The 25,256-nt window shown below is 35.7% G+C and overlaps 1 protein-coding gene across 3 annotated transcripts in view; it reads right to left on the reverse strand.

Moving 5' to 3' along the window:
• The window catches only part of LOC135319961 (junction-mediating and -regulatory protein-like), a 92,267-nt gene that overhangs the window by 9,332 nt on the left and 57,679 nt on the right, over nucleotides 1-25,256 (reverse strand). The window contains exon 7 of one of the 3 annotated variants that reach the window (XR_010379059.1): nucleotides 16,473-16,642. Coding sequence is in view for 1 of the 3 variants with exons in the window: in XM_064482296.1 (XP_064338366.1) it covers nucleotides 16,594-16,642 (49 nt within the window). In the remaining 2 variants the exon portion in view is untranslated. Of the gene's footprint in view, nucleotides 1-10,770; nucleotides 16,643-25,256 lie in introns of those variants that run through there. The other 2 variants (XM_064482296.1, XR_010379060.1) reach the window with 2 other exon arrangements.

Below are 25,256 nucleotides of genomic sequence, written 5' to 3' on the forward strand. Positions count from 1 at the left end.
TGCATGTCTTCCTTGGAGAATTGCTTATTTGGGTCTTCTGCCCATTTTGGTTTGGGTTGTTTGCTTTTATTCTTATTAAATTGTGTGAGCTGCTTATATATTCTGGAGATCAAGCATTTGTCAATTTCATTTGCAAAAAAATTATTTCCCATTCCCTAGCTTGTCGTTTTGTTTTACTTATGGTTTGTTTTGCTGTGCAGAAGCTTGTAAATTTTATTAGGTCCCATTTGTTTATTCTTTCATTTATTTCTATTGCTTGGGTTGACTGTTCTAGGAGAATATTTTTGAGATGTATGTCAGATAGTGTTTTGCCTATATTTTCCTCTAGGAGGTTTGTTGTATCATGTGTTATGTTTAAGTCTTTGATTCATTTTGAGTTTATTTTTGTGTATTGTGTAAGGGAGTGTTCTAGCTTTATTGCTTTACGTGCTGCTGTCCAGTTTTACCAATACCATTTGCTGAAGAGACTCTCTTGATTCCATTGAATATTCTTGCCTCGTTTGTTGAAGATTAGTAGACCAAAAGTTTGTGGGTTCATTTCAGGGCTCTCTATTCTGTTCCAATGCTCCATGTATCTGTTTTTGTACCAATACCATGCTATCTTGATTAGTGTAGCTCTGTAGTATTGTCTGAAGTCTGGGAGAGTTATTGCTCCAGCCTCTTTTCTTTTTCTTCAGTAATGCTTTGGCAATTCTAGGTCTTTTGTGGTTCCATATAATTTCTTCTTTGAATTTAATAGATACAGAAAAAGCATTTGATAAAATTCAATGCCAATTTATGATAAAAATTCTCACCAAAGTGGGCTTATAGGGAACATATCTCAACATAATAAAAGCTGTTTATGACAAATCTATAGCCAGCATAAAATTCAATGGTGAAATGCTGAAAACCTTCCTACTAAAATCTTGGAAAAGGCAAGGTTGTCCACTCTCACCATTTCTGTTCAACATAATCTTGGAAGTCCTAGCCACTGCACTCAGGCATGAAAAAGAAATAAAAGAGATCCAAATTGGAAAAGAAGCAGAAGGAGATAAAGATCCCTGTGCTATACAGAAGAAATTTGTTTTTTTAATCCAGTTTTTATATATTGTGGCCCAAATTTGCAAATCACAAACTCCCAAACTTATCCCTTCCTACTCGCTTTCCCCCAGTAACCATAAGAATATTTACTATGCTTGCAAGTCTGTTTCTACTTTGTAGATGAGTTCAGTACTTTCTTCCTTTTCTTTCATTTTTTAGATTTCACATATAAGTGATACCATATATTTTCTTTCTCTTTCTGGCTTACTTCACTTATAATGATGATCTCTAGATCCATCCATGTTATGATTTTATTCTTTTTTATGGCTGAATAGTATTCCATTGTATAAATATAACACCGCTTCTTTATAGTGTCATATGTCAATGGACATTTAAGTTGTTTCCATGTCTTGACTATTGTATATTGTGCTGCTATGGACATTGGGGTGCATGTATCTTTTCAATTTAGAGTTCCCTCTGGATATGTGCCCAGGAGTGGGATTACTAGATCATATGCTTGGTGCAGCCATTATGGAAAACAGTATGGAGGTGTCTCAAAAAACTAAAAATAGACTTATTGCATGATCCACTCCTGGGCATATCTATTTCTGAATTATCTGAGTATAATTTATAGAAATCATGTCTCAAATTCAGTGACTATTTTTTTAAGATTTTCTCTTATGCAATCACAATATATTTATCAAAATCAGGATACTTAATACTGATTCAGTATTATTATGTATGCCACAGTTCATATTCAAATTGCACCAGCTGTTCTAATCATGTCCTACTTAATAATTTTTTTCTTGGTCCAAGTGCAATCCAGATATTTGTGGGAAGGTTTTCAGTTTTTCACCATTGAATATTGTGCTGACTGTAGGTTTGTCAAAAATAACTTTTATTAAACAAGATTATGTAAATTTTATTATGATTTGTTCTACTTCTGTGAAATATGTCCTGGGTAAATTGATAGGGATCACCTTAAATCTGTAGATTGCCTTGGGTATATGACCATTTCAACAATATTGATTCTTCCAATCCAGGAGCATGGGATATCTTTCCACTTTTTTAAAGTCTTATTTAATTTCCTTCATCAGTGTTTTATAGTTTTCTGTGTAGAAGTCTTTCATTTCCTTGGTTAGATTTAGTCCTAGGTATTTTATTACTTTGGGAGCTATTTTAAAGGGGATTGAATCTTTACATTCTTTTTCTGTTGATTCATCATTAGTGTAAAGAAATGAAATTTATTTTTGAATGCTAATCTTGTAACCTGCTACCTTGCTGAATTCTGTGATTATTTCTAGTAGTTTTTGGGTTTTCTATATTTAACATCATGTCATCTGCATATAGTGACAATTTTACCTCTTCTTTTCCAGTTTGGATCCCTTTTATTTCTCTCTTGCCTGATTGCTGTGGCTAGGACTTTCAAGACTATGTTGAATAGGACTGTTGATAGTGGTTAACCGTGTCTTATTCCAGGTTTTAGTGGGAAGATTTTGAGTTTTTCACCATTGAGTACTATGCTGGCTGTAGGATGTGTAGACGGATTTTTGATTTAACATTCCCTTTGGATAATTGCCCAGGAGTGGGATTGCTGCATCATAAGTTATTTGTATTTTTAGTCTTTTTAGGAATCTCCATTCTGTTTTCCACAATGGCTGCACCAAACTGCATTGACACCAACAGTGTATTAGGGTGCTCTTTTCTCCACACCCCCTCCAGCATTTTTCATTTGTGGACTTTTGAATGATGGCCATTCTGACTAGTGTGAGATAATATCTCATTGTAGTTTTGATTTACATTTCTCTGATAATTAGTGATATTAAGCATTTTTTTCATGAGCCTATAGGGTATTTATATGTGTTCATTGGAGAATTCTTGTTTAGGTCTTCTGCTCATTTTGGGATTGGGTTGTTTGTTTTTCTTATTAAGTCATATGAGCTGTTTATATATTCTGGAGACCAAGCCATTGTCAGTTTCATCTTTTGCAAATATTTTCTCCCATTCCATAAGTTACCGATTTGTTTTGTTTATGGTTTCCTTTGCTGTACAAAAGCTTGTAAGTTAATTATATCCCACTTGCTTAGTTTTGATTTTATTCCTATTGTTTATGTAGACTGCCCTAGTAGAACATTGTTGAGATGTATGTGAGATAATGTTTTGCCTATGATTTCTTCTAGGAAGTTTATTGTGTCTTGTCTTATGTTTTAGTCTTTAATCCATTTTACATTTATTTTTGTGTATGGTGTAATGGAGTATTCTAACTTCATTGATTTACATGATGCTCTCCAGTTTCTCCAACACTATTTGCTGAAGAGACTCTGTTTATTCCATTGTATGTTCTTGCCACTTTTGTTGAAGATTAATTGACCAAAATTTTCTGGGTTTACTTCTGGGCTTTCTATCCTGTTCCATTGATCCATATTTCTGTTTTTGTACTAATACTATGCTGTTTTGATTACTGTAGCTTGTAGTATTTTCTGAAATCTGAGAGGGTTATTTCCCCAGCCTTATTCTTTTTCTTCAGCAATGCCTTGGCAATTTTGTGTCTTTTGTGTTTCCATATAAAATTTAATATGATTTGTTCTATTTCTCTGCAGTATGTCCTAGGTAATTTAATAAACGTTGCATTAAATCTGTAAATTGCCTTGGGCAGGTGCATGGGATATCTTTCCATTTTTTCAGGTTTACTTTAATCTCCTTAATCAGTTTCATTGTTCTTCATTTATAAAAATTTCACCTCCTTGATTAAATTTATTATTAGATATTTTATTACTTTGGGTGCTATTTTAAAAGGGAGTGTTTCTTTACATTCTTTTCCTGATGATTCATTATTAGTATAAAGAAATGCAACCGGTTCTTGTCCATTAACCTTGTATCTGCTAACTTGCCAAATTCTTTTATTAGTTTTAGTTTTGTGTGAAACTTTCAAATTTTTCTGTATTCAGTATCATGTCATCTGCATATAGTCACAATTTTACCTCTTCCTTTTCCTATTTGGATCCTTTTTATTTCTTTTTTCTTACCTGATTGCTGTGGCTAGGGCTTCAAAGACTATATTGAATACAAGTGGTGAGAGTGACAACCTTGTCCTTTATGAAGATTATACTGTATAGCACAGGGAAATATATACAAGATCTTGTGGAAGCTCACAGCAAAAAACAATGTGACAATGAATACATGTATGTTCATGTATAACTAAAAAATTGTGCTCTACACTGGAATGTGACACAACATTGTAAAATGACTATAACTCAATTTTTAAAAGTTAAAATAAAAAGCTTTTATTATGTTGAGCAATGTTCCCTCCATAACCACTTTGGTAATGTGTTTTATCATAAATTAGTGTTGAATTTTATCAAATGATTTTTCTGCATCTATTGAGATGATTGTGTGTGTGTGTGTGTGTGTGTGTGTTTTCTCTTGTTGTGATGCATTACATTGATTGATTCTTGTATGGTGCAGCATCCTTGTGTTCCTGGGATGAATCCAAATTGATCATGGTGTATGATCTCTTTTATGTGCTGTTGGACTCTGCTAATATTTTGGTGAGGAGTTTTGCATCTATGATCACCAGTGGTATTAGTATGTAATGTTGTTTTTTGGTAGTAACTTTGTTTTTGGTATCAGGCTAACGGTGGCTTCATAGAATGAGTTTGGGGGTACTCTCTCTTTTTCAGTCTACTGGAAGTGTTCGAGAAGGACTGTTATGAGTTCTTTGTATGTTTGGTCGAATTCCTCAGTGAAGCCTTCTGGTCCTGGACTTTTGTTTCTAGGTAAGCCTTTATTTCTAATTCAATTTGATTTCTCCTGATTGGTTTGTTCAAGTGCTCAAGTTTTCTTCATTCAGTCTTGGTGGACTCTATGTTTCCAGAAACTTGACCATTTCTTCTAGGTTATCCATTTTGTGTCCTTATAGTTGTTCATAGTATTCTCATATTACATTGTGTTTTTTGTGGTATTGTTTGTAATTTCTCCATTTTCCTTTCTTATTTTGTTTATTTCTGCTCTCCCTTTTCTCTTCTTCATGAGCTTGGCCAGAGATCTGTCAATTTTGTTTACTCTCTCAGAAAACCAGCTGTTGGTTTGATTTATTTTTTCCATTGTTTTTTAATCTTTATTTATTTCCTCCATGATCTTTCTTATTTTCTTTCTTCTGCTGACTTGCTTTTGTTTGCTCTTGATTTTAGCTAGTAGGTTAGAATTTTTATTTGAGATTGTTCTTCTTTTTTGAGGAAGTCCTGTATTATTATGAGCTTCCCTCCTAGGACTGCTTTTCCTGCAAAGCATAGATTCTCTGTGGTTATGACTAGTAAAACTTTAAATAGATGTTTTCCAAGAGCAGTTTTATGTTCACATCAAAACTGAGAGGAAGGTACAGAGATTGCCCATATGCCCTGTCCCCATACTTGCACAGCCTTCCCTATTAGGCCACTTTGGTGGGGGACGTCTCTATCTGTTACTGTTGATGAACCAATAATGACACATCTTTATCACCTGAAGCTCATGGTTTTTATTAAGTTTCACTCTTGGTGTGCATTCTGTGGATTTGGACAAATGTGTAATGACATACATCCATTATTATAGTATCAAGTGGAGTATTTTCACCAGCTTCAAAATCTTCATTGCTTGCCTATTCAGCTCTCCCACCCAAAATCCCTGGCAACCACCAATCTTTTTACTGTTCATATGGTTTTGCCTTTTCTAGGATGTCACATAGTTGAAATCATACAATATGTAGCCTTTTCAATTGGCTTCTTTCACTTAGTAATAGGCATTCAAAAAAAAAAAAAAAAAGAAACAGGCATTCAAATTTCTTCCATGTCTTTTCATACCTTGATGGCTCATTTGTTTTTAGGATAGAGTATTATTCTATTGTCCAGCTGTACCACAGTTTATTTATCCATTACCTAATGAGGAGCATCTTGGTTGCTTCCAAGATTTGGATATGATGGGTAAAGCTGCTCTAAACATCTATATATTGTTTTTTGTGTGGACATAAGTTTTCAGCTCCTTCGGGTAAATACCAAGGAGTGCAAGTGCTGGATTATATTGTGCATGAGTGTTTAGCCTTTTAAGAAATTGACAAACTGTCTTCCACAGATTCCCTACCATCTTGCATTCCCATCAGCAGTGAATAAGAAGTGCTATAGATCCACATCCTCACCAGGGCTTGGTGTTGTCTGTGTCCTGAATTTGGGGTGTTCTAATATGTTTGTTTCCATTTGCCTAACGACATATGATGTGGAACATTTTTTGATATGCTTATTTGCCCTCTGTGTATTTTCTTTGGTGAGATGTCTGTTAATGACTTTTGGCTACATTTAATCAGGTATTTTTGTTTCACTGTTGAGTTTTAATTGTTTTGTGTATATTGAAGATAACAGTCCTTTATCAGATGTGCTTTTTGAAAAGATTTTCTCCAAGTAAGTGTCTTCTCTGTCATTCTCTTGGCATTATCATTTCTCCAGCAAGTTTTTAATTTCAGTTATACTTTTCAACTTCATGTTTTCCATTTCTTTTTTTTTAAAGTAAGTTCTCTCATATTATTTTCTATTAGATGAAACATTTGCATATCTTCCTTTAAAATTTTTATCATGATTTTTTGTTCTTATAGGAGTTAAATGTCTAATATTATATCTATAATATCTAATATCTGTGCTCAGATATTGAAAAATAACATTCATTTGATTTGTACTTTTATTCTCCTTTAGTATGGAACAATTTTCAGCATTTCTTTTCTTTCATGATCTTATGATTTTTGAAGAACATATATCATTAATTTTATAGTGTCCATTTTATATTTTTCTGATATTGCCTCATGACTAGTTCCATGTCATGTATTCTTAGCAGGAGCACAACAGGCATCAGTGATGCTATGTTCTTCCCAAGGTGTTATTTTAGATGGCACAAGATATCAATTTTTCCATTTATGGGTGATGGCTAAGTTCATCAATTCACTAGGTGGTGTCTATTAGGTTTCTTCCCTATAAAGTTCTTTTTTCCTTTGTGACTAACCAGTAACTTGAGATTATGTAAATATTCTGTTCTTCATCAAGATTTCACCCACTGTTTTTAGCATCTATTAATTTGAGATTATGTAAATATTCTGAGATTATGTAAATACTCTGTTCATTTTTTAATACTTATTCAATTTCATTTCTAGTGATCAGTTTGTTCTAGTGGTCAATTTCTTCTTGATTCAGTCTTTGTGGACTGTATATTTCCAGAAACTTGTCCATTTCTTCAAGGTTATTCATTTATTTTCCATAAAGTTGTTCACAGTATTCTCATATGATATTTTGAATTTCTGTGGTATTGGTTGTAATTTCTCCATTTTCCTATCTTACTTTAATTATTTGTGCTCTGTCTTTTCTCTTCTTTGTGAGCTAGGCCTGAGGCTTGTCAGTTTTATTTACTCTTTCAAAAAACCATCTCTTCATTTGATTGACTTTTTCTATTGTTTTTTTAAATCTCTATTTTATTTATTTCCTCCCTGATCTTTATTGTTTTCTTCCTTCTGCTGACTTTAGGTTTTGTTTGCTCTTCTTTTTCTAATTCTTTTAGTTGGTTGGTTAGGTTGCTTATTTCAGATTGTTTATCTTTTTTGAGGAAGGCCTTTATTGCTATGAACTTTCTTCTTAGGACTGCTTTTGCTGCATCCCATAGATTTTGTGTGGTTGTGATTTTTGTCATTTGTCTCAAAGTATTTTTTTAATATCTTCTTTGAATTTAACATTGACCCATTGGTTTCTTAGTATCATGTTATTTAATCATCATCCTGTCATTTTTTTCTCCTACGTTTTGCTGTAGTTGATTTCTAGTTTCATGGCATTGTGTTTAGAAAAAAATGCCTAAAATAATTACTATCTTCCTAAAATTGTTGAGTCTTCTTTTGTGCCCAAGTGCATGACCCATCCTAGAAAGTGTTCCATGTGCACTGGAAAGAATGTATATTGTAATTTTGGGGGATGTAATATTCTGAAAATATCAACCAAGTCTAATTGTTCTATTGTATCATTTAGTTGCTGTTTTGCCTTTATCTTTCTGTCAGGAAAACCTGTCAAGTGATGTGAATAGGGTGTTAAAAATCTCCTACTATGATTGTGTTCCCATAGATTTCTCTCTTTATATTTGTTAGTATTCACTTTATGTATTTAGGTTCTCCTATGTTTTGTTCTTGTATGTTAACATGTATACTATCCTCATCTTGCATTTTGCCTTCAATCATTATATAGTGCCCTGCTTATCATTATTTATGGCTTTAGTTTTTAAGTTATTTTGTCTGTAATCAGTATTGCTACTCCTACTTTGTTTTTTTTTTCCATTTGCATGGAATATCATTTTCAATCCTCTCATTCTCACTCTATGTCTCTTCTCCTCCCTAAAGTGTGTATCTTGTATACAGCATACTGCATGTTCTTGTTTTATTTTCCAATATACCACTCTGGCTTTTGATTGGAGCATTTAGTCCATTGACATTTACAGAAATCATTGATAGACTTGTATTTATTGCCATTTTGAACTTAGTTTTGCAGTTGATTTGGTATTTCCTCTTTGTTTTTTTTTCTTTTTCTTTTTGTGGTTTGATAATTTTCCTTGTATTATCTCTGTTTTATTTTGTGTGTGTCTCCGTTGTTAGTTTTTGTCATGTGGTTACTCTTTTATATATATATACTAACCCATTACTATATCTGTTTGTTTTAAACAGATAGTGATATAAGTTCAAACCATCCTGCCAAAAACAAGAAGAAAAAGAAAAAGAAAAATACTCTTAATTTTCTTGCTCCCTTCTCCCACTCTTAATGATTTAGACCTCTCTCTTACAATTTCATGTTTATCCTGTTGTTATTCATTGCAGTTATCATCTTTCCAATTATGTTCTTTTTCCTTTCAGTAGAAAACTGGCCATCCTGATTATAATATGTCTTGGTATGGTTATGTTTGGTTTCTTCTTGTTTTGGACCCTCTGTGCTTCCTGTACTTGGATATCTGATTGCTTCTTTAGGTTTGGGGAGTTTTCAGTTATTTTTTTCTTTAAATGCCTTTTCAATCCCTTTTGCTCTTTCTTCTCCTTCTGGGACCCCAAATATGCATACATTGACACACTTTATATTATACCATATATCACTTATATTGTTTTCATTGATTTTTTTTCTCTCTCTCTGCTGTTCTGATTGGATGATTTTGTTTTCCTGTCTTCTAAGTCACTTATTCATTCCTCTGCATTATCTAGCCCACTAGCTCTCATTTCAATAAATGGGTTTTCCAATTTTATGTGGCTCCTCTTTATAGTGTTAATTTCTTTTTTTGACATATTCTCTGTCTCTATGCATAATTTGTTTCATTTCCTTCTGTACTGTGATCAGTCATTTTTTGAAATAATGATGTAGTAGAGTACCAAATTCTGTTTTATTGATTATTCTTTCAGGGAATTTCTCTTGTTCTTTTAATTGGGAGTGATTCTTTGCTTCTTTATTTTCTTATCTTTCTCTGGCACTATGGATTATAAAGTATCAGTTATCTACTCTGGTCCTGAAAGGTTTTATTTATTCATTTATTTATCTGAAGTGGATGCAGAAATAAAACTATAAAAGAGAAATGTAAAATAAAAAAATTGAAAACAGTGTATAATCAATAACAGAAGAACAAAACAAATAAAAATCAAGTTGAAATCAATTTAAAATTAATAAAAATATTTTAAAGAAAAATTTTAAGTTATTAATGAATAAAATATTTTTAAAAAGTAAAAATTATAGAAAATATGGATATATTTCTCTATAGACTGTTCCCTTATAATTTTGTTGAGAGTTCTTTCTTACTCACAGGTAGTTGCCAAGTCTTCCTTCCTTCCTTTTTGCCTGTTATTACTTTGGTTGGGGATGTGGCCAGTGTTCTGGTGGCAAGAGCATGCCCTGGCTATTTACTGGGCCCTCCTTTTTGTTCTGTTGTTGTCACCGACACTATCCTCACCCTGCTGCATGAATTCCTCTCACTGGTTCTAGAGGCCCACCAGTCATGTCCCTGGCTCAGGGAAACTGGCCTCACTAGCCCTTGTCCCTGCTCTGTGCCAAATCTCTTCTTCTTATTCATTTGTCTTAGAAGCACGAGTCCACAGAGGCACCTTTGCAGAAAGATTCCCTCTGCCTGGGGCTGTAAACAAATCTCAGTCTCACCTATGAGGTTGCCGAACCCTAGGTATAGCTTCAGGTTTCAACCCCACTTTCATGTGGGAGCTGCACACTGGAGAATATGGTTGTTGTTGTTAAGCCCTGCCTCTCTTCTCCCAAGGATACACAAATAATGGTGCCATGGGTCTGCAGAGACAAATGCTACAGTGCCCCTCTCCCTAGGGCACACCTGCAGTGTAGCTTTGTGTGTGTGTGTGTATTTTATAAGGGACCCAGGCTTTTCTGATCTGTATATCCCCCTAGCTATGGCACACAGCTCATTGAAATCCCCCAAGCTTGCCTCTGTACAGTTGGCCCATGTCCTTTTCCTGGCTTGGGCAGCCTGTCCTGTCCCAACCCTGCTGGTTGATGTCTATGCCTGGGGATTACAGGGATCCTTTGTGCCCACTTAACTTAGTTCTGTCAGTCAAAGGCCATACCATCCAGATCCAAGCCTTGGAAGTTCCCCCTCCATCCCACTGACCTCTCCTTTGGAGTGAATGAGACCCAGCAAATGAAGGCTATTTCTTTTTTGTCACTCTCTCCCTGCAGGACCGTTTCCCCACTATTTTCCTTTCTCTTCCTTTTTTTTTTTTTTTTTCTTTTCTCCTACTCGATTGGCAATGTATTTGGTCTTTTGAAGAAGGCAATGATCTGTCAAAGTTCAGCAATTGTTCTGTTTGGGTGGGTGGGTTCATGGATATCAGTCTTGGTGTATTTGTGGGAGATGGTGAGCTACAAGTGTCCTTCTACTCCACCATCTTTGCCCTTTTCCTCTGCTTATTTTCTATTTAGAGTAAACCTATCATTATTTACTTTAGCATAGGCTTAGTATTGCTGAATTCTTTTAGTTTATGCTTGTCTGTGAAATTCTTTCTCTTTCTATTCTAAAGTACAGCCTTACTGCATAAATTATCCTAGGTTGCAGCTTTCTCTCATTCAGAAATTTTAATATATATTGCCACTCCCTTCTGGCCAGCAGTGTTGGTGAAGGGAAACCAACAGATAGCCTTATGGGGTTTTTCTTATAACTAACAATTCATTTTTCTCTTGCAGCCTTTAGTATCATTTCTTTATCTTTAACTTTCACCATCTTAATTTTAATATGTCTTGGTGTAAGTCTATTTGGGTTCTTCTTCTTGAGTACTCTCTGTGCTTCCTGTACTTAGATATTTGATTGCTTCTTTAGGTTTGGGATATTCTCAGTCATGATTTCTTCAAATACCTTTTCAATCTCTTTTGCTTTTTCTTCTCCTTCTATGACCACTCTTATGCATAGGTTGGAATGTTATATATTATCCCAAAGATCCCTTATATTGCTTTCATTGTTCTTTTTTTTTTCTTCCTGCTTTTCTATCTGCTGTTCTTATTGGGTGACTTCTCCTATCATGTCTTCTAAGTCACTTATTCATTCTTCTGCATTGTCTAGTCTGCTTTTGACTGCCTATAGCTTGGCTCTTTTCATAGCCATTGAGTATTATGTTTTTAATTATCGCCCCTTTATAGTTTCAATTTCCTTTTCATAATGTTCTCTCTCTCTATTTATAGTCTCTTTTATTTCTTTCAGTGCTTTCATCCCTCCAGTTTTGAAGTCATGATCTAGTAGACTATTCAGATGTATTTCATTGACTGTACTTTCTGGGGATTTCTATTGTTCTTTTAATTGAGAATCATTCCTCTCCTTCTTCATTTTACTTATATCTCTCTGGCACTATGGATTATGAAGTATCAGTTATCTTCTCTGGCCTTCAAGGGATTTTTTTTTTTTTGAAGAGGATGTGTTCCTGTGTAGACTGCGCACCCCTAATAATTTTTTCGCTAGGTCTGTTTTTAGTATGGATGGTAGCCATGTCTTTCTTCCGTGTGTGTTATCTGTTTCCCTTTTGATTAGCGATGTGGCTGGTGTTGTGGTGACCAGAGCCTTCTCTGTTTTTTTAATGTGGTCTCCTTTTTGTTTTGTGGTTGTCATATCTCTGTCAGGGACTGAGTCTGTTTCCTTTTTGTTGGGAGTGAGGCTTCCAGACCTGGTTCTGAAATCTGGTGCATAATAGGTGGGGTTGGAGCACTTTAAGTACTTTTTCTTGACTCTGAACTTGTCCTAGCTTTAGTGACAGGAATGTCAGTCTGCTGCTCTGGTGTCCCCCAGGTTCTCTGCCCCCAAATCCACTGAATTCTGGGTCACACACTTGGTTGGTGATGCACTATCAGGTCAGTGACATCCCCAGCAGCAAACAATGCACCTGCACTTTCCCTGATACACAAACTATGCTCACTTGTCTTAGATGCCTACACCAGTAGGGCTTCCAGCACTCAGTGACTACATTCATGCTACCAGATCAGCACCATGCCAAGTCCCAAATGCTGCCCCTTCAATCACCCCACTTTGCAAATTCTGCTCACTCTTCCCAGACGCCCACAGGTCATGCAACTTGGTCAGAACTACTCTCAGTGCTGCATCCACTCAGGGTAGGTGGGCTCACAGAAAATGGCCACACCAGCACTCACCCTCACTCTGTGCCAGAACTCTAGTCCTTGCCCAATTGTCTTAGAGGAGTGGGTCCGCAAAGGCACCTGCATAGCAAAATGGCCCCCTTTGCTTGGTGTTGTAAACAAATTTCAGTCCTGCCTGTGAAGTTGTGGAGCCTCTAGATATGAATTTGTGTTTCAAATCCACCTCTGCCTGGGAGCTGAACACTAAGGAATATGGTTGTTGTGGTGGAGCCCTGCCTCTCTTCTCCTAAGAACACACCAGCAATGGTGCCACAGGCCTGTGTAGACAAAGGCTATGGCCCAGCCTCATTGTGCTCCTCCCTGCAATGCACACCAGCAGTATTGCTTTCTTTTTTTAAATTTTATGGGGAACTCAGGCTGTTCTGTTCTCTATACCCTCCCAGACATAGTTCATAGCATACTTCAGCCCCCTGAGATTGCCTCTGTGCAGTTGGCCCCAGTCCACCACTTGGCTCTGGCAGCCATTCCCAGCCCACCCCCTGCTGGTTTGTGTCTAAGGCTGAGGTCACAGGGAAATTTAGTGCTCATTTTACTTATTGTTTTGTGGGCCAAGGGCTACTTTGCACAGATACAAGACTTGGAGTCCCCCCTTCCCCCCAGTTTAAGAGTGCGAATCTTCCTTTGTCACTCCCACACTGTGGGATTCACCCCACGCTATTTTCCTTTTACTTTTTTCCTACCAGACTTGTGGTGAATTCTGTCTTTTGAAGAAGGTGATGTTCTGTTAATGTTCAGTAGGTGTTCTGAGTGAATGGGTAGGTCCCGGTGTGTCTCTCGGTGTATTTGTGGGAAAGGGTGAGCTACTAATGTCTTTCTACTCCACCATCTTGGCTGCTCCTGACTCCTCTTTCTTAAATTTGATACTGAAATTACTAATAATTGGCCAGAATTCTCAATGTTTCCATGATATATTGAGACAGATATTGTATACCTGTCTGAAAATTAACATGGCATTTCTTATTTTTTAAAAAATTGACAGCACATTCTGCAGGGAAGAAGTAAATATAAGTGTAATCCTATGAATTTTCAATAAAAGGATGAACTGATGGAAAGTCTGGTAGCCATGTACAGTGAACATCAGTTATCTTTGTTCTACCTTCCTTGATAATGCCTTTTTCTGTGGTACTAATTTCTTCTCTTCCCTCTACTGATCAAAACTTCTCCACTTCAAGGCATATAGTGGTGAGTATAGCTGCCTTCCAAAACTTCTCCACTCTCCCCTGTGAACAAAACTTAAAACTAAAATGTCTTAGCCAGACATCCAAAGTCCAACATAGTTTTATCTTAATTCCACTCCCCCACAATTCATATAATTCTAGGAAATAAAGGTGAACATGTCAGTCTAATACTGGAAGACAATGAATTTATTTTGAATGTTTATTGATGGATGTCTAATATCAGTTTTAGATTTTTTTTCCTCTTGGTCTAAATCTAATTCCCCGAAAGTAAATATTTAAGTATTTTCTCTGCTGGGTTTAAGCCTTGCAAGTTATTTATTAATTATAGACTAGAATCATCCTTATATTATGAGATAATGAAATACAAAACACATTTCAAATTGCTTCTCCACTCACTCCCCTCTTTCTTTTAGAGAATAAAAGTTTACTGTTGAATTTTAATGCATAATTAAAATATATCTATATATATTTATTTATATTTATTTATTGAAGTATAGTCAATTTACAATGTTATGTCAATATCTGGTGTACAACATAATGCTTCAGTCATACATTAACATACATATATTCTTTTTTATATTCTTTTTCACCATAAGTTACTACAAGATATTGAATATAGTTCTCTGTGCTATACAGTATGGAATTGTTGTTTATATTTTATATATATATTAGTATCTGCAAATCTCAAGCTCTCAATTTAGCCCTTCCCACTCTCTTCTCCCTCTGGAAACCATAAGTTTGTTTTCTATGTCTGTGAGTCTTTTTTGTTTTTTAATAATTTCATCTATTTTTTAGATGCTACATATAAGTGATATTTTATGGCATTTTTCTTTCTCTTTCTGACATCACTTAAAATGATATTCCCCAGGTCCATTCATGTTGCTTTAAATGGCATCATTTTATTATTTTTTTTTATGGATGTGCATTATTCCATTGTATAAATATACAACTTCTTTATCCAGTCATCTGTCCTCTTGTTAATCTTACTGGAGAAGCCAAATCTTACTGGAGAGACCAATGCTCACAGCCTAGGTCACAAGTGGAATAGTCAATTTGTTTTGGCTTGCTTTGAACTGAAAATAGTTGTGTTAGAGGATTTCATTTCCTATGATGATGCCTTTTCCCACACAGTAATGTTCCCACTGTTTAGTCATACCTTTCCTGAATCTCCCTACATGGACAGAAATGTCAAGCTTCACCATAAGAGACACAAGCTCATAGACTTTATACTTCCAGAATGATTCAAGATTTGGATGTAAGACTCAGGTTAGAATCAGTGCATTAAGTTGTTCAACATATAAACTACACAGACTTAGTGTATGCCAACCTCAGACACTGGCTGCAAGTGGAGTCAGGGTATTCACAAACCAGAAGACATCACTGAGTTTGATGTCCAGAGCTTTTACTTGGGCTTTATAATTTATTAAATCATTGGACACATGATTAGTCTCCATCTCCAGCACCACCTCCTCCCACCTTCCCAGAGTTCAGCATGGCCCTAATTTTCAACCCTCTAATTATGTGGCTGGTCTTTCTGGGATTAGCCCTCATGCTGAAGTTAACTTGGGGCCCACTACCATGAGTCACCTCATTAGCATAAGAGACACTCTTCTCACTCAAGAAATTCCAAGAGTTTTGAAGTTCTGTGTCTGGTACCAGAAATAAAGGACAGATATTTTATTTATTATACCACTGGTAATAACTAAAAATGTGGTATGCATGAGAACTACAAAGGAGATTGCTTAAAATTTTACCCTTTGTAGAACTGAATTGAGGCTCAGAACTTCCCAACTTTCAGGAGCACATAAAGAATGCTACAATGCTGATGAGCATGTAAATTCCTACAATCACCTGAGAAGCAAATATCTGTCAGTATCCACTTTAACCTGAACATACAGATAAACCTATTCCAGCAAATCTGCTTCTAGGTAAATACCTAATAAAAGTGGCCACTGTCAGGAAAAACTGAAACATTTTGAAACACACACTCAACCACACAAAAGATTACTTGGTGTCTGTCTAGCTCACCCTTTGAATATTTCAAATTCAATGTTACTGAGCTATTTTCTAACTCTGTAAGTAGTAGGAAACATACAGTGATATAAATTATTATTTTTCTGTAGAAATGCTAATGTACTTAATCTTGTGGAATGCAATTGCTGGGTACCATTGCCTCAGTGTGCTGTGGTTTGTCTAGATTTCTTCTTTAAAGGAACCCTTCATCTCCTCTCTAATTCACCATTTCTAAGAGGGTCAACACTTAAATTGGTGTGAAATACGAGACATAAAATATGATAGCACATCTTAATTTGACCTTCAAGGACTTTTACATTCTGGCCTCAAGCATCATTTCCAAATTCACCTTTTTATTTCCCTTTCTCAACTCATATCCAAAGATTGTTACTGACACTTCAGCCATCTTGCATGATGTCTTCATCCATTACTCAATTCCTCTCCCAGCACGCATGCTCACACACACAAACACACACAAACAGGACCACTTCCACCTGCCTTCCTTTCCTCTTTGAACTTTTTGAGCACTACTGTGAGCCACTCACTTAAAGTTCAATTATACATCATCTTACATATTTACCTTAGTGCAATCTCTCCTTTTGCTTGGCAAGTTCTGAAGGCTTATCCTTCCTGTTATTAACTGATTTGTTATCTGGTCCTGGGGTGAAGTCTTTTATGCATATGAGTTGAAAGAGAAGCAGTCAATGGAATGGTTGATGAAGAAGTATAAAAATTGCCATGTTGGAAAATCTAGGACAGCAAAAAGAAAAAACAAACAAAAATAATTGGTCATGCAGAGAAACTGTGAAACCAATGATCTTTATGCTTTAAGTCCAAGATTACCTCCCTGCCTAGTTCATCGGAATTCAAACCTAGGAATTTGCCCATGTGGTCCCAAACCAGCTCCACTTTCTGCTTCTGCTATTCATTCTTGTGGAATTTTCTTTATGACATCTGCCTTCAGCCTGTCTTTGTCTTCTGGTTTCTGCTCATGTCCCTTCATCCCAGTTCTTAGTGACTTGTCAGATGTCACTGAGATCACAGCCATGAAGTTCCTTATACCATGTCTGGTGCAGGGTAGGTGCTCAGTGAGGATTTTCCTTCTTCTTAAAGTAGCTCAGATTTGTTATTATGCTTCCCGTGGAAGTGAGCAAAAGGCTTTTATTAAATTAGGAAATAAAAGCAACCTGTGTTGTTTCTTCGTCAAAGATGTCAGCCTGAGGCAGAATTCTAAGTAGGATGCTTGGATAGTCAGTTGGAGCACCACAGGGCCCTCTCCCTCCTTGTCTCTCTAGATGGACTCACTTGCTCATTGTCCTTTAGGGGCTTAAGGAGCAAGTCTGAACTCACAGCTCCTTGTTCACATCAGAGGCTGCCATCCAACCACTGTTGCCCTGACTCCACCCTCTTCTCCAGCAGCACCAGCTCAACTCTAGAGTAGAAGCTGAGAGCAGTGTCTGTAGATCAGGGTCCAGACAGCTAGCTCTTCCTGCATAAAGTGGGGTGCCCCGGCACTGAGCTGTGTTGAATGGCAGCAAGCATCCACTTTTTAGCAGGTAGGGTTTCCCCCTTACCCACTCTCTCACCCTTAGAGTCTCTTCCCCCTCTCCCCTTCCTCCCCTCCATCCTTCTCTAACACACCCTTGAATAGATGATGCTGGCTTGCAGCTGTTAATTAAGTTCTTTTTTATAAACCCAGTAGTTTATTTCAAAGTAGAAATTTTAGGTTTACTGGACAAAATCCCACTACAGTTGACACATAGAGACACTAGACTACTGTACATTTAAAAAAAGAAAAAATCAAGAAGGGCCAAGGTGGTGGAGTAGAACGAAATTCTTAGCTCACCTTCTCCCACAAATGCACCAAGACTGACATCCACTGACCCACCTATCCAATCAGAAAGTCTGCTGAACTTTGACAGAACCTTACTTTCATCAAAAGACAAAACACGCCATTAATCTGGCAGGAGAAAAGGAAAATAAAAGGAAGGAAAAGGGAAATAGTGCAGTCCAGTCCCATGGGGAGGGAGCAGCAAAGGTGGTATAGTGCTTATTTGCTGGGTCTCTCCCACTCCAATGAAGAGGTAAGCTGGATGGAGGGGGAACCTCTGAGGCTTGAAATTGTATAGAATAGCCCTTAACTGACAGAACAAAATTAAATGGGGCAAAAAGTATCCTCATGATCCCCAGGCTTAGACACCAACCAGCAGGTGTGGGATGAAACAGACTGCATGAACCTGATGGAGGACTCGGGCCAACTGTACAGAGGCAACCTCAGGAGATTTCAATGTGCTTTGTGCCATCGCTGGAAAGGTATACAGAGCAGAACAACATGAGTACCCTATAAAATATAAAAAAAAAGGCAAAGCAACACTGCTGGTGTGCCCTGGGCGGAGGGGTGTCATAGCTTTTGTCTTTGAATACTTGTGGCATCATATCTGGTGCCTTTTCTGCAGAAGACAATTGGGACTCAACCACACCCACCATATACTCTAATGTGCACCGAGGTGGAGGCAGGGTTGAAATCTCAATCCCTACCTAGGGGCTCTGAAACCTCATAGGTGGGACTCAGATTTGTTCACAGCCCCAGGCAAATAGGAAAGTTCTGCTGCAGTACCTCTGTGAACTCATGCTTCTAAGAAGAACAAGAAGAGTTCTGGCACAGAGCAGGGGTGATGACTGGTATGGCAATTTTATCCAAGTCCATCTAAAGAGCATGGAACTGAAGTGAAGTTGGGAAGGGCACTGAAAGGCAGAGAGACCCAACCACCTACCATGCACAAGTGCACCACCACAATACAGCATTTGGAGGAGTCATGACCCATGGCACTAGGAGAAGCACAGATTGGGGGCACAACTGGAGGGCCTCTGGAACCAGTGAGTGGAGTTCATGCAGCAGGGTGAGAACAGGAGCAGTGACAACCACAAAATAAAAAGGAGATCTCATTTAATAGCAAGGGAAGACTCTTGCTACCAGATCACAGGCCAAATCCCCAACAAAAAGGATAACAGGCAAAAGACAGGAAGACATAGTAACCACCCATACTTCAGACAGAGCTATCAACAAAATTATTAAGAGCACATAGTGCCCAAAAGAACACGTTCACATTTTTTCACTTTTTTTCTTTTACTTTTTAAATTTTTACTTTTAAAAGATTTTTATGTTTCTGTTTAACCCCTTTTAAAATTGGACTTTAAAATATTTAATGTTGTCTTTAGTTTGTCTCAATTTCATTTTTATTTCTCTTTGCTTTATTCTTCTAATATCGATTAGACTATGTTCTCAAATTTTTTTCTTCTTTTAAGCTTTTTAAATTTCTTACAATTTGCTTTTAATGTCTTTGTTTTGTTCTCTTATTTATTATAATCAGCTTTCAGATATTATTTTCTAATTTTAAGACTTTTAAAATTGGTCTCAATTTTTATTTTTCTTTGACTTGTTCTTCTGTCATTGTTCATAATCTGTTTTCAAATCTTATTCTTTTCTTTTAATTTTTTTTAGCTTTATTTCTGCACCCGTTTTAGGTAAATAAGTAAAAAGAAAACCTTTAGAAACAGAAGAGATAACTGATGCTCCATAATCAATAATGCAGGAGAGGTATAAGTAAAATAAAGAAGTAGAGGAACAACTCCCATTTAAAAGAACAGGTAAAATCCCCTGAATGAATGATCAATGAATTAGACCTTGATAATCTATTAAATCATGTTTTCAAAAGAGGAGAGATAAAAGTACTAAAGACACAAAAAGAGATTGTATATGGAGGCACAGAATATGTCAAATAGGAAATTGAAACTTTATAAAATGGAGTGAATTAAAACAGGAAAACAAATTTGCTGAGATAAGAGCTGAGTTAAAAGTTGTAAAAAAAAAACTAGGCTACTTAATGCAGAAGAATTAATAAGTGGTTTAGAATACAGGACAACAGAAATCAACTAATCAGAACAGAATAGAGGAAAACAAACAAAAACCAATGAAAGAACAAAATTCAATGAAAACAATTATCCTATGGGATAATATAAATCTTGCCAAATCCTACACATAGCAGGGGTCTCAGAAGGAGAAAAAAAGCAAAAGGGATTGAAAAGGTATTTGAAGAAATCATAATTAAGAACTTATGAAACATAAAGAAGCAATCAGATATACCAATACAGGAAGTACAAAGGGACCCAAACAAGAAGAAACCAAACAGACACACACTAAGCTATATTATAATCAGCATGGCCAGGGTTAAAGATAAAGAAATGATGCTAAAGTCATAAGGAGAAAAACAGAGTTATTTACAAAGGAAAACTCATAAGGATTTCAGCTGATTTCTCTACACATATACTACAAGCCAGAAGGGAGTGGCAAGATATATTCAAAGTCCTGAATGAAAAACATACAAACAAAAAAGATTCAGCCTAGGATAATTTATCAAGCAAGTCTATTCTTTAGAATAGAAGGAGAAATAAATATCTTCACAGACAAGCAAAAATAAAAGAATTTAGCAACACTAAATCTATACTAAAAGAAATATTGAATGGTATACTCTAAATTGAAAAGAAGTAGGTTGCTTTTGAAAGGAGAAAACCATAATTGGAAAGGTGATAACTACCATGAATTACAACAGAATAAACATGGAATTGTAAAAGAAGACATCTAAATCATTAAGAGTGGGAGAGGGGAGCAAGAAAATATAGTTTTCTTCATTCTTTAATTTGTTCATTCTCGGTAGGATGGGTTTGAGTTTATATTACTATATGTTTAAAACAAACAGATACAGTAATGGGTTAATATACGTACAAAAGTGGGTAACCATAAGACAGAAACTTACAAGAGAGTCACAAAAACTAAAAATTAACGAAGATAATAGAAAGGAAAACTTAAAAATAAAACACGCACACACACACACACACACCAGGAAAAAGAAAGGAACAAGGGAAAAAATGCCAAATCAACTGCAAAATTAAGTTCAAAACGGCAATAAACCAAAGTTGATCAAAAATTACTTTAAATTTCAATAGGTTAAATGCTCTAATGAAAAGACATAGAGTGACAGACTGGAAAATAAAACAAGAACCTACAATATGCCACATACAAGAGACCCACCTTTGGGAAAAGGACACAAATAGAGTGTGAATGAGCAAATTGAACAAGATATTACACACAAACAGAAATGAAAAGAAAGCAGGAGTAGCAATACTGATTTCACACAACATGAACTTTAAAACAAAGACCATAAAGAAAGATGAATGTTTTACGATTTAAGGAGCAATACAAGATGAAGATATTACATCCATTAACATAACTATACCCAATGTAGGAGCAACTAAATACATAAAGCAAATACTGACAGATATAAAAGGAGAAATTGCTGGGAATAAAATAATGGTAGGAAATTAAAACATCCCATTATCCTCACTGGAAGATCTTCCAGATGCAAATTTAATAACGCAACAAATTAAATGATATAATATACAAATTAGACGTGGTTGATATTTTGGAACAATACATCCTAAAAAAATACAATATAGAATCTTTATAAGTGCACATGGAACATTTTCTAGGATAGATCATGTACTTGGGCACAAAAAAAGACTCAACAATTTTAAGATGATAGTAATTATTTTAAGCATTTTTTTCTGAACACAATGCATGAAACTAGAAATCAAATACAGAAAAACAAAGGAGACAAATGACAGCATGATAATTAAACAACATGATACTAAGAAACCAAAGGGTCAATGATAAAATCAAAGAAATTTAAAAATACTTTGAGACAAATGACAAAAATCACAACCACACAAAATCTATGGGATGCAGCAAAAGCATTCCTAAGAAGAAAGTTCATTGCAGTAAAAGTCTTCCTCAAAAAAGATGAACAATCTGAAATAAACAACTAACCAACTAAAAGAATTAGAAAAAGAAGAGCAAACAAAACCTAAAGTCAGCAGAAGGAAGAAAACAATAAATATCAGGGAGGAAATAAATAAAATAGAGATTTAAAAAACAATAGAAAAAGTCAATCAAACAAAGAGCTGTTTTTTTTGAAAGAGTAAATAAAATTGACAAACCTCAGGCCTAGCTCACAAAGAAGAGAAAAGACAGAGCACAATCAAAATAAGAAAGGAAAATGGAGAAATTACAGCCAATACCACAGAAATTCAAAATATCATATGAGAATACTGTGAACAACTTTATGGAAAGTAAATGTATAACCTTGAAGAAACGGACAAGTTTCTGGAAACATACAGTCCACATGACTGAATCAAGAATAAACTGACCACTAGAACAAACCAATCACTAGAAATGAAATTGGATAAGCATAAAAAAAAAAAATCTCCCAACGAACAAATGTCCAGGACTGCATGGATTCATTGGGGAATTCTATCATACATACAAAGAAGAACTCATACTAGTCTTTCTCAAAATCTTCCAGAAGATTGAAAAGGAGGGAGTTCTCCCAAACTCATTCTATGAATTCACCATCACCCTGATACAAAACCAGACAAAGACACTACCAAAAAAGAAACTCACAGATCAATATCACTGAGGAAACATAGATACAAATATTCTCAACATAATATTAGCAAACAGAATCCAACAGCACATAGAAAAGATCATACAACATGATCAAGTCGGGTTCATCCCAGGAACACAAGGATGGTTCAACATATGCAAATCAATCAATGTAATACACCCCAACAACAAGAAAAAGGACAAAAACCACATGATCATCTTAATAGATGAAGAAAAAGCATTTGATAAGATTCACCACACATTATGATAAAAATCCTCACCAAAGTAGGTATAGAGGGGACATATCTTAACGTAAGAAAAGCTGTTTATGACAAACCTACAGCCAGCATAGAACTCAATTGTGAAAAGCTGAAAACCTTCCCACTAAAATCTGGCAAAAGGCAGGGTTCTCCACACTCACCATTTCTATTCAACATTATCTTGGAAGTCCTCGCCACTGCAATCAGGCAAGAAAAAGAAATAAAAGTGATCCAAATTGGAAAAGAAGATAAAAAATCATCACTTTATGCAGAGGACATGATACTATATATAGAAAACCCTAAAAGGTCCATGCATAAACTACACGAACTAATGAAAGAATTTGGCAAGGTACAAGGATACAAGATCACAAGATTAATGTACAAAACAATACAAGATTAATGTACAAAAATCAGTTGCATTTCTTTACACTAATTATGAATCAACAGGAAAAGGAAGTAAAGAAACAATCCCTTATAAAATTACACCTAAAGTAATAAAATATCTAGGAGTAAATCTAACCAAGGAAGTGGAAGACTTATACATGGAGAACTACAAGGAAATTAAGGGAGACTTTAAAAAATGGAAAGATATCCCATGCTCCTGGATTGGATGAATCAGTATTGTTAAAATGTCCATGTTTCCCAAGGCAATCTACAGATTTACTGCAATCTCTATCAAATTACTAAGGACATATTTCACAGAACTGGAACAAATCATTATAAAATTTATATGGAATCACAAAAGACCCAGAATTGCCAAAACATAACTGAAGGAAAAGAATGAGGCTGGAGGAACAACCCTCCCAGACTTCAGGCCATACTACAGAGCTACATTAATCAAAACAGCATGGTATTGATACAAAAACAGACATATCAATGGAACAAAATAGCCCAGCAATGAACCCACAATCTTTTGGTCAATTAATCTTCAACAAAGGAGGCAAGAACATACAATGGAATAAAGACAGTCTCTTCAGCAAATGGTGTTGGGAAAACTGGACAGCAGCATGTAAATCAATGAAGTTAAAATACTCCCTCTCACCATACACAAAAATAAACTCAAAATGGATTAAAGACTTAAACACAATACGTCACAATAAAGCTCTTAGAAGAAAACATAAGCAGAACATTATCTCACATACATCTCAGCAATGTTCCCCAAGGCAGTCTACCAAAGAAATAGATATAAAAGTAGAAATAAACAAGTGGGACCTAATTAAACTTACAAGCTTTTGCACAGCAAAGGAAACCATGGGCAAAACAAAATGGCAACCTATAGATTAGGAGAAAATATGTGCAAAAGATGAAACTGACAATGCTTGTTCTCCAGAATATATAAACATCTCATACGACTTAATAAGAAAAAGACAAACAACCTTATCCAAAAATGGGCAAAACATCTAAACAAGCAATTCTCCCATGAAGACATACAAATAGCCAAAGGCACATGAGAAAATGCTCAATACCACTAATTATCAGAGAAATACAAATTAAAACTACAATGAGGTTTCACCTCACACCAGTCAGAATGACCATCATTCAAAAGTCTATAAATGACAAATGCTGGAAAGGGTGTTGTTCAAAAGGGACCGTCCTACACTGTTGGTGGGAATGTAGTTTGGTGTAGCCATTTTGGAAAACAGTATGGAGATTCCTCAAAAGACCAAAAGTAGACTTATCATATGATAGTGTTCCCACTCCTGGGCATATATACAGAAGAATCCTTAATTCAGAAAGACACCTGCACCCTAATGTTCATAGCAACACTAGTTACAATAGCCGAGACACGGAAGCAACCTAAATGTTCATTGACAGATGACTGGATAAAGAAGTTATGGTATATTTATACAATGGAATACTACTTGGCCATGAAAATTGAGAACATATTGCCATTTGTAGCCACGTGGATGTCCCTGGAGAATGTCATTCTAAGAGAATTAAGCCAGAAAGAGAAAGAAATATACAACATATCACTTATATGTGGACTCTAAAAAATAAGACCAATGAACTTATATGTAAAACAGAAACAGACTCACAGACATATAATACAAACTTGTGGTTGCCAGGGGAGAGGGGATTTGGAAAGGATAAACTGGGAATTTGAGATTTGCAGATACTGAGTGACATATATAAAATAGATAAATAAGTTTTACTGTATAGCACAGGGAATTATATTCAATACCTTGTGGTACTCAATTTTTTAAAAAGAATATGAAAATTAATAAATGTATATTTATGTATCACTGAAGATTTGTGCTGTGCACCAGAAATTGAGGCATTGTAAACTAACTATAACTCAATTTTAAAAAGTAAAAAAAAAAGTTGTCATTAAGCTAGCAAAAATGCTCAGAGAGCACATACAGATGAGCCCACTGCCACTGTCAAAATGAAATCACAGTGGGTTAGGAGGAAACTTCCACTGATTTCGAGAAAAACAGGCAATGAGCCCAAACCAAACAATATCTTCCACTCCGTTTTTCCCTTTGGGCTTCATTCTCATGGAAATCTGACATGGAAGGGAAGGGTTAGGCACTTCAGGCTAGCTGATGCTCACTCCATGTTCTCTGATCAGCCATCTTAGCTGCCACAGGGGAGCGAGTCTCTC

Source organism: Camelus dromedarius, chromosome 35 (genome assembly GCF_036321535.1).
Source record: "Camelus dromedarius isolate mCamDro1 chromosome 35, mCamDro1.pat, whole genome shotgun sequence".
Taxonomy (NCBI): domain Eukaryota; kingdom Metazoa; phylum Chordata; class Mammalia; order Artiodactyla; family Camelidae; genus Camelus; species Camelus dromedarius.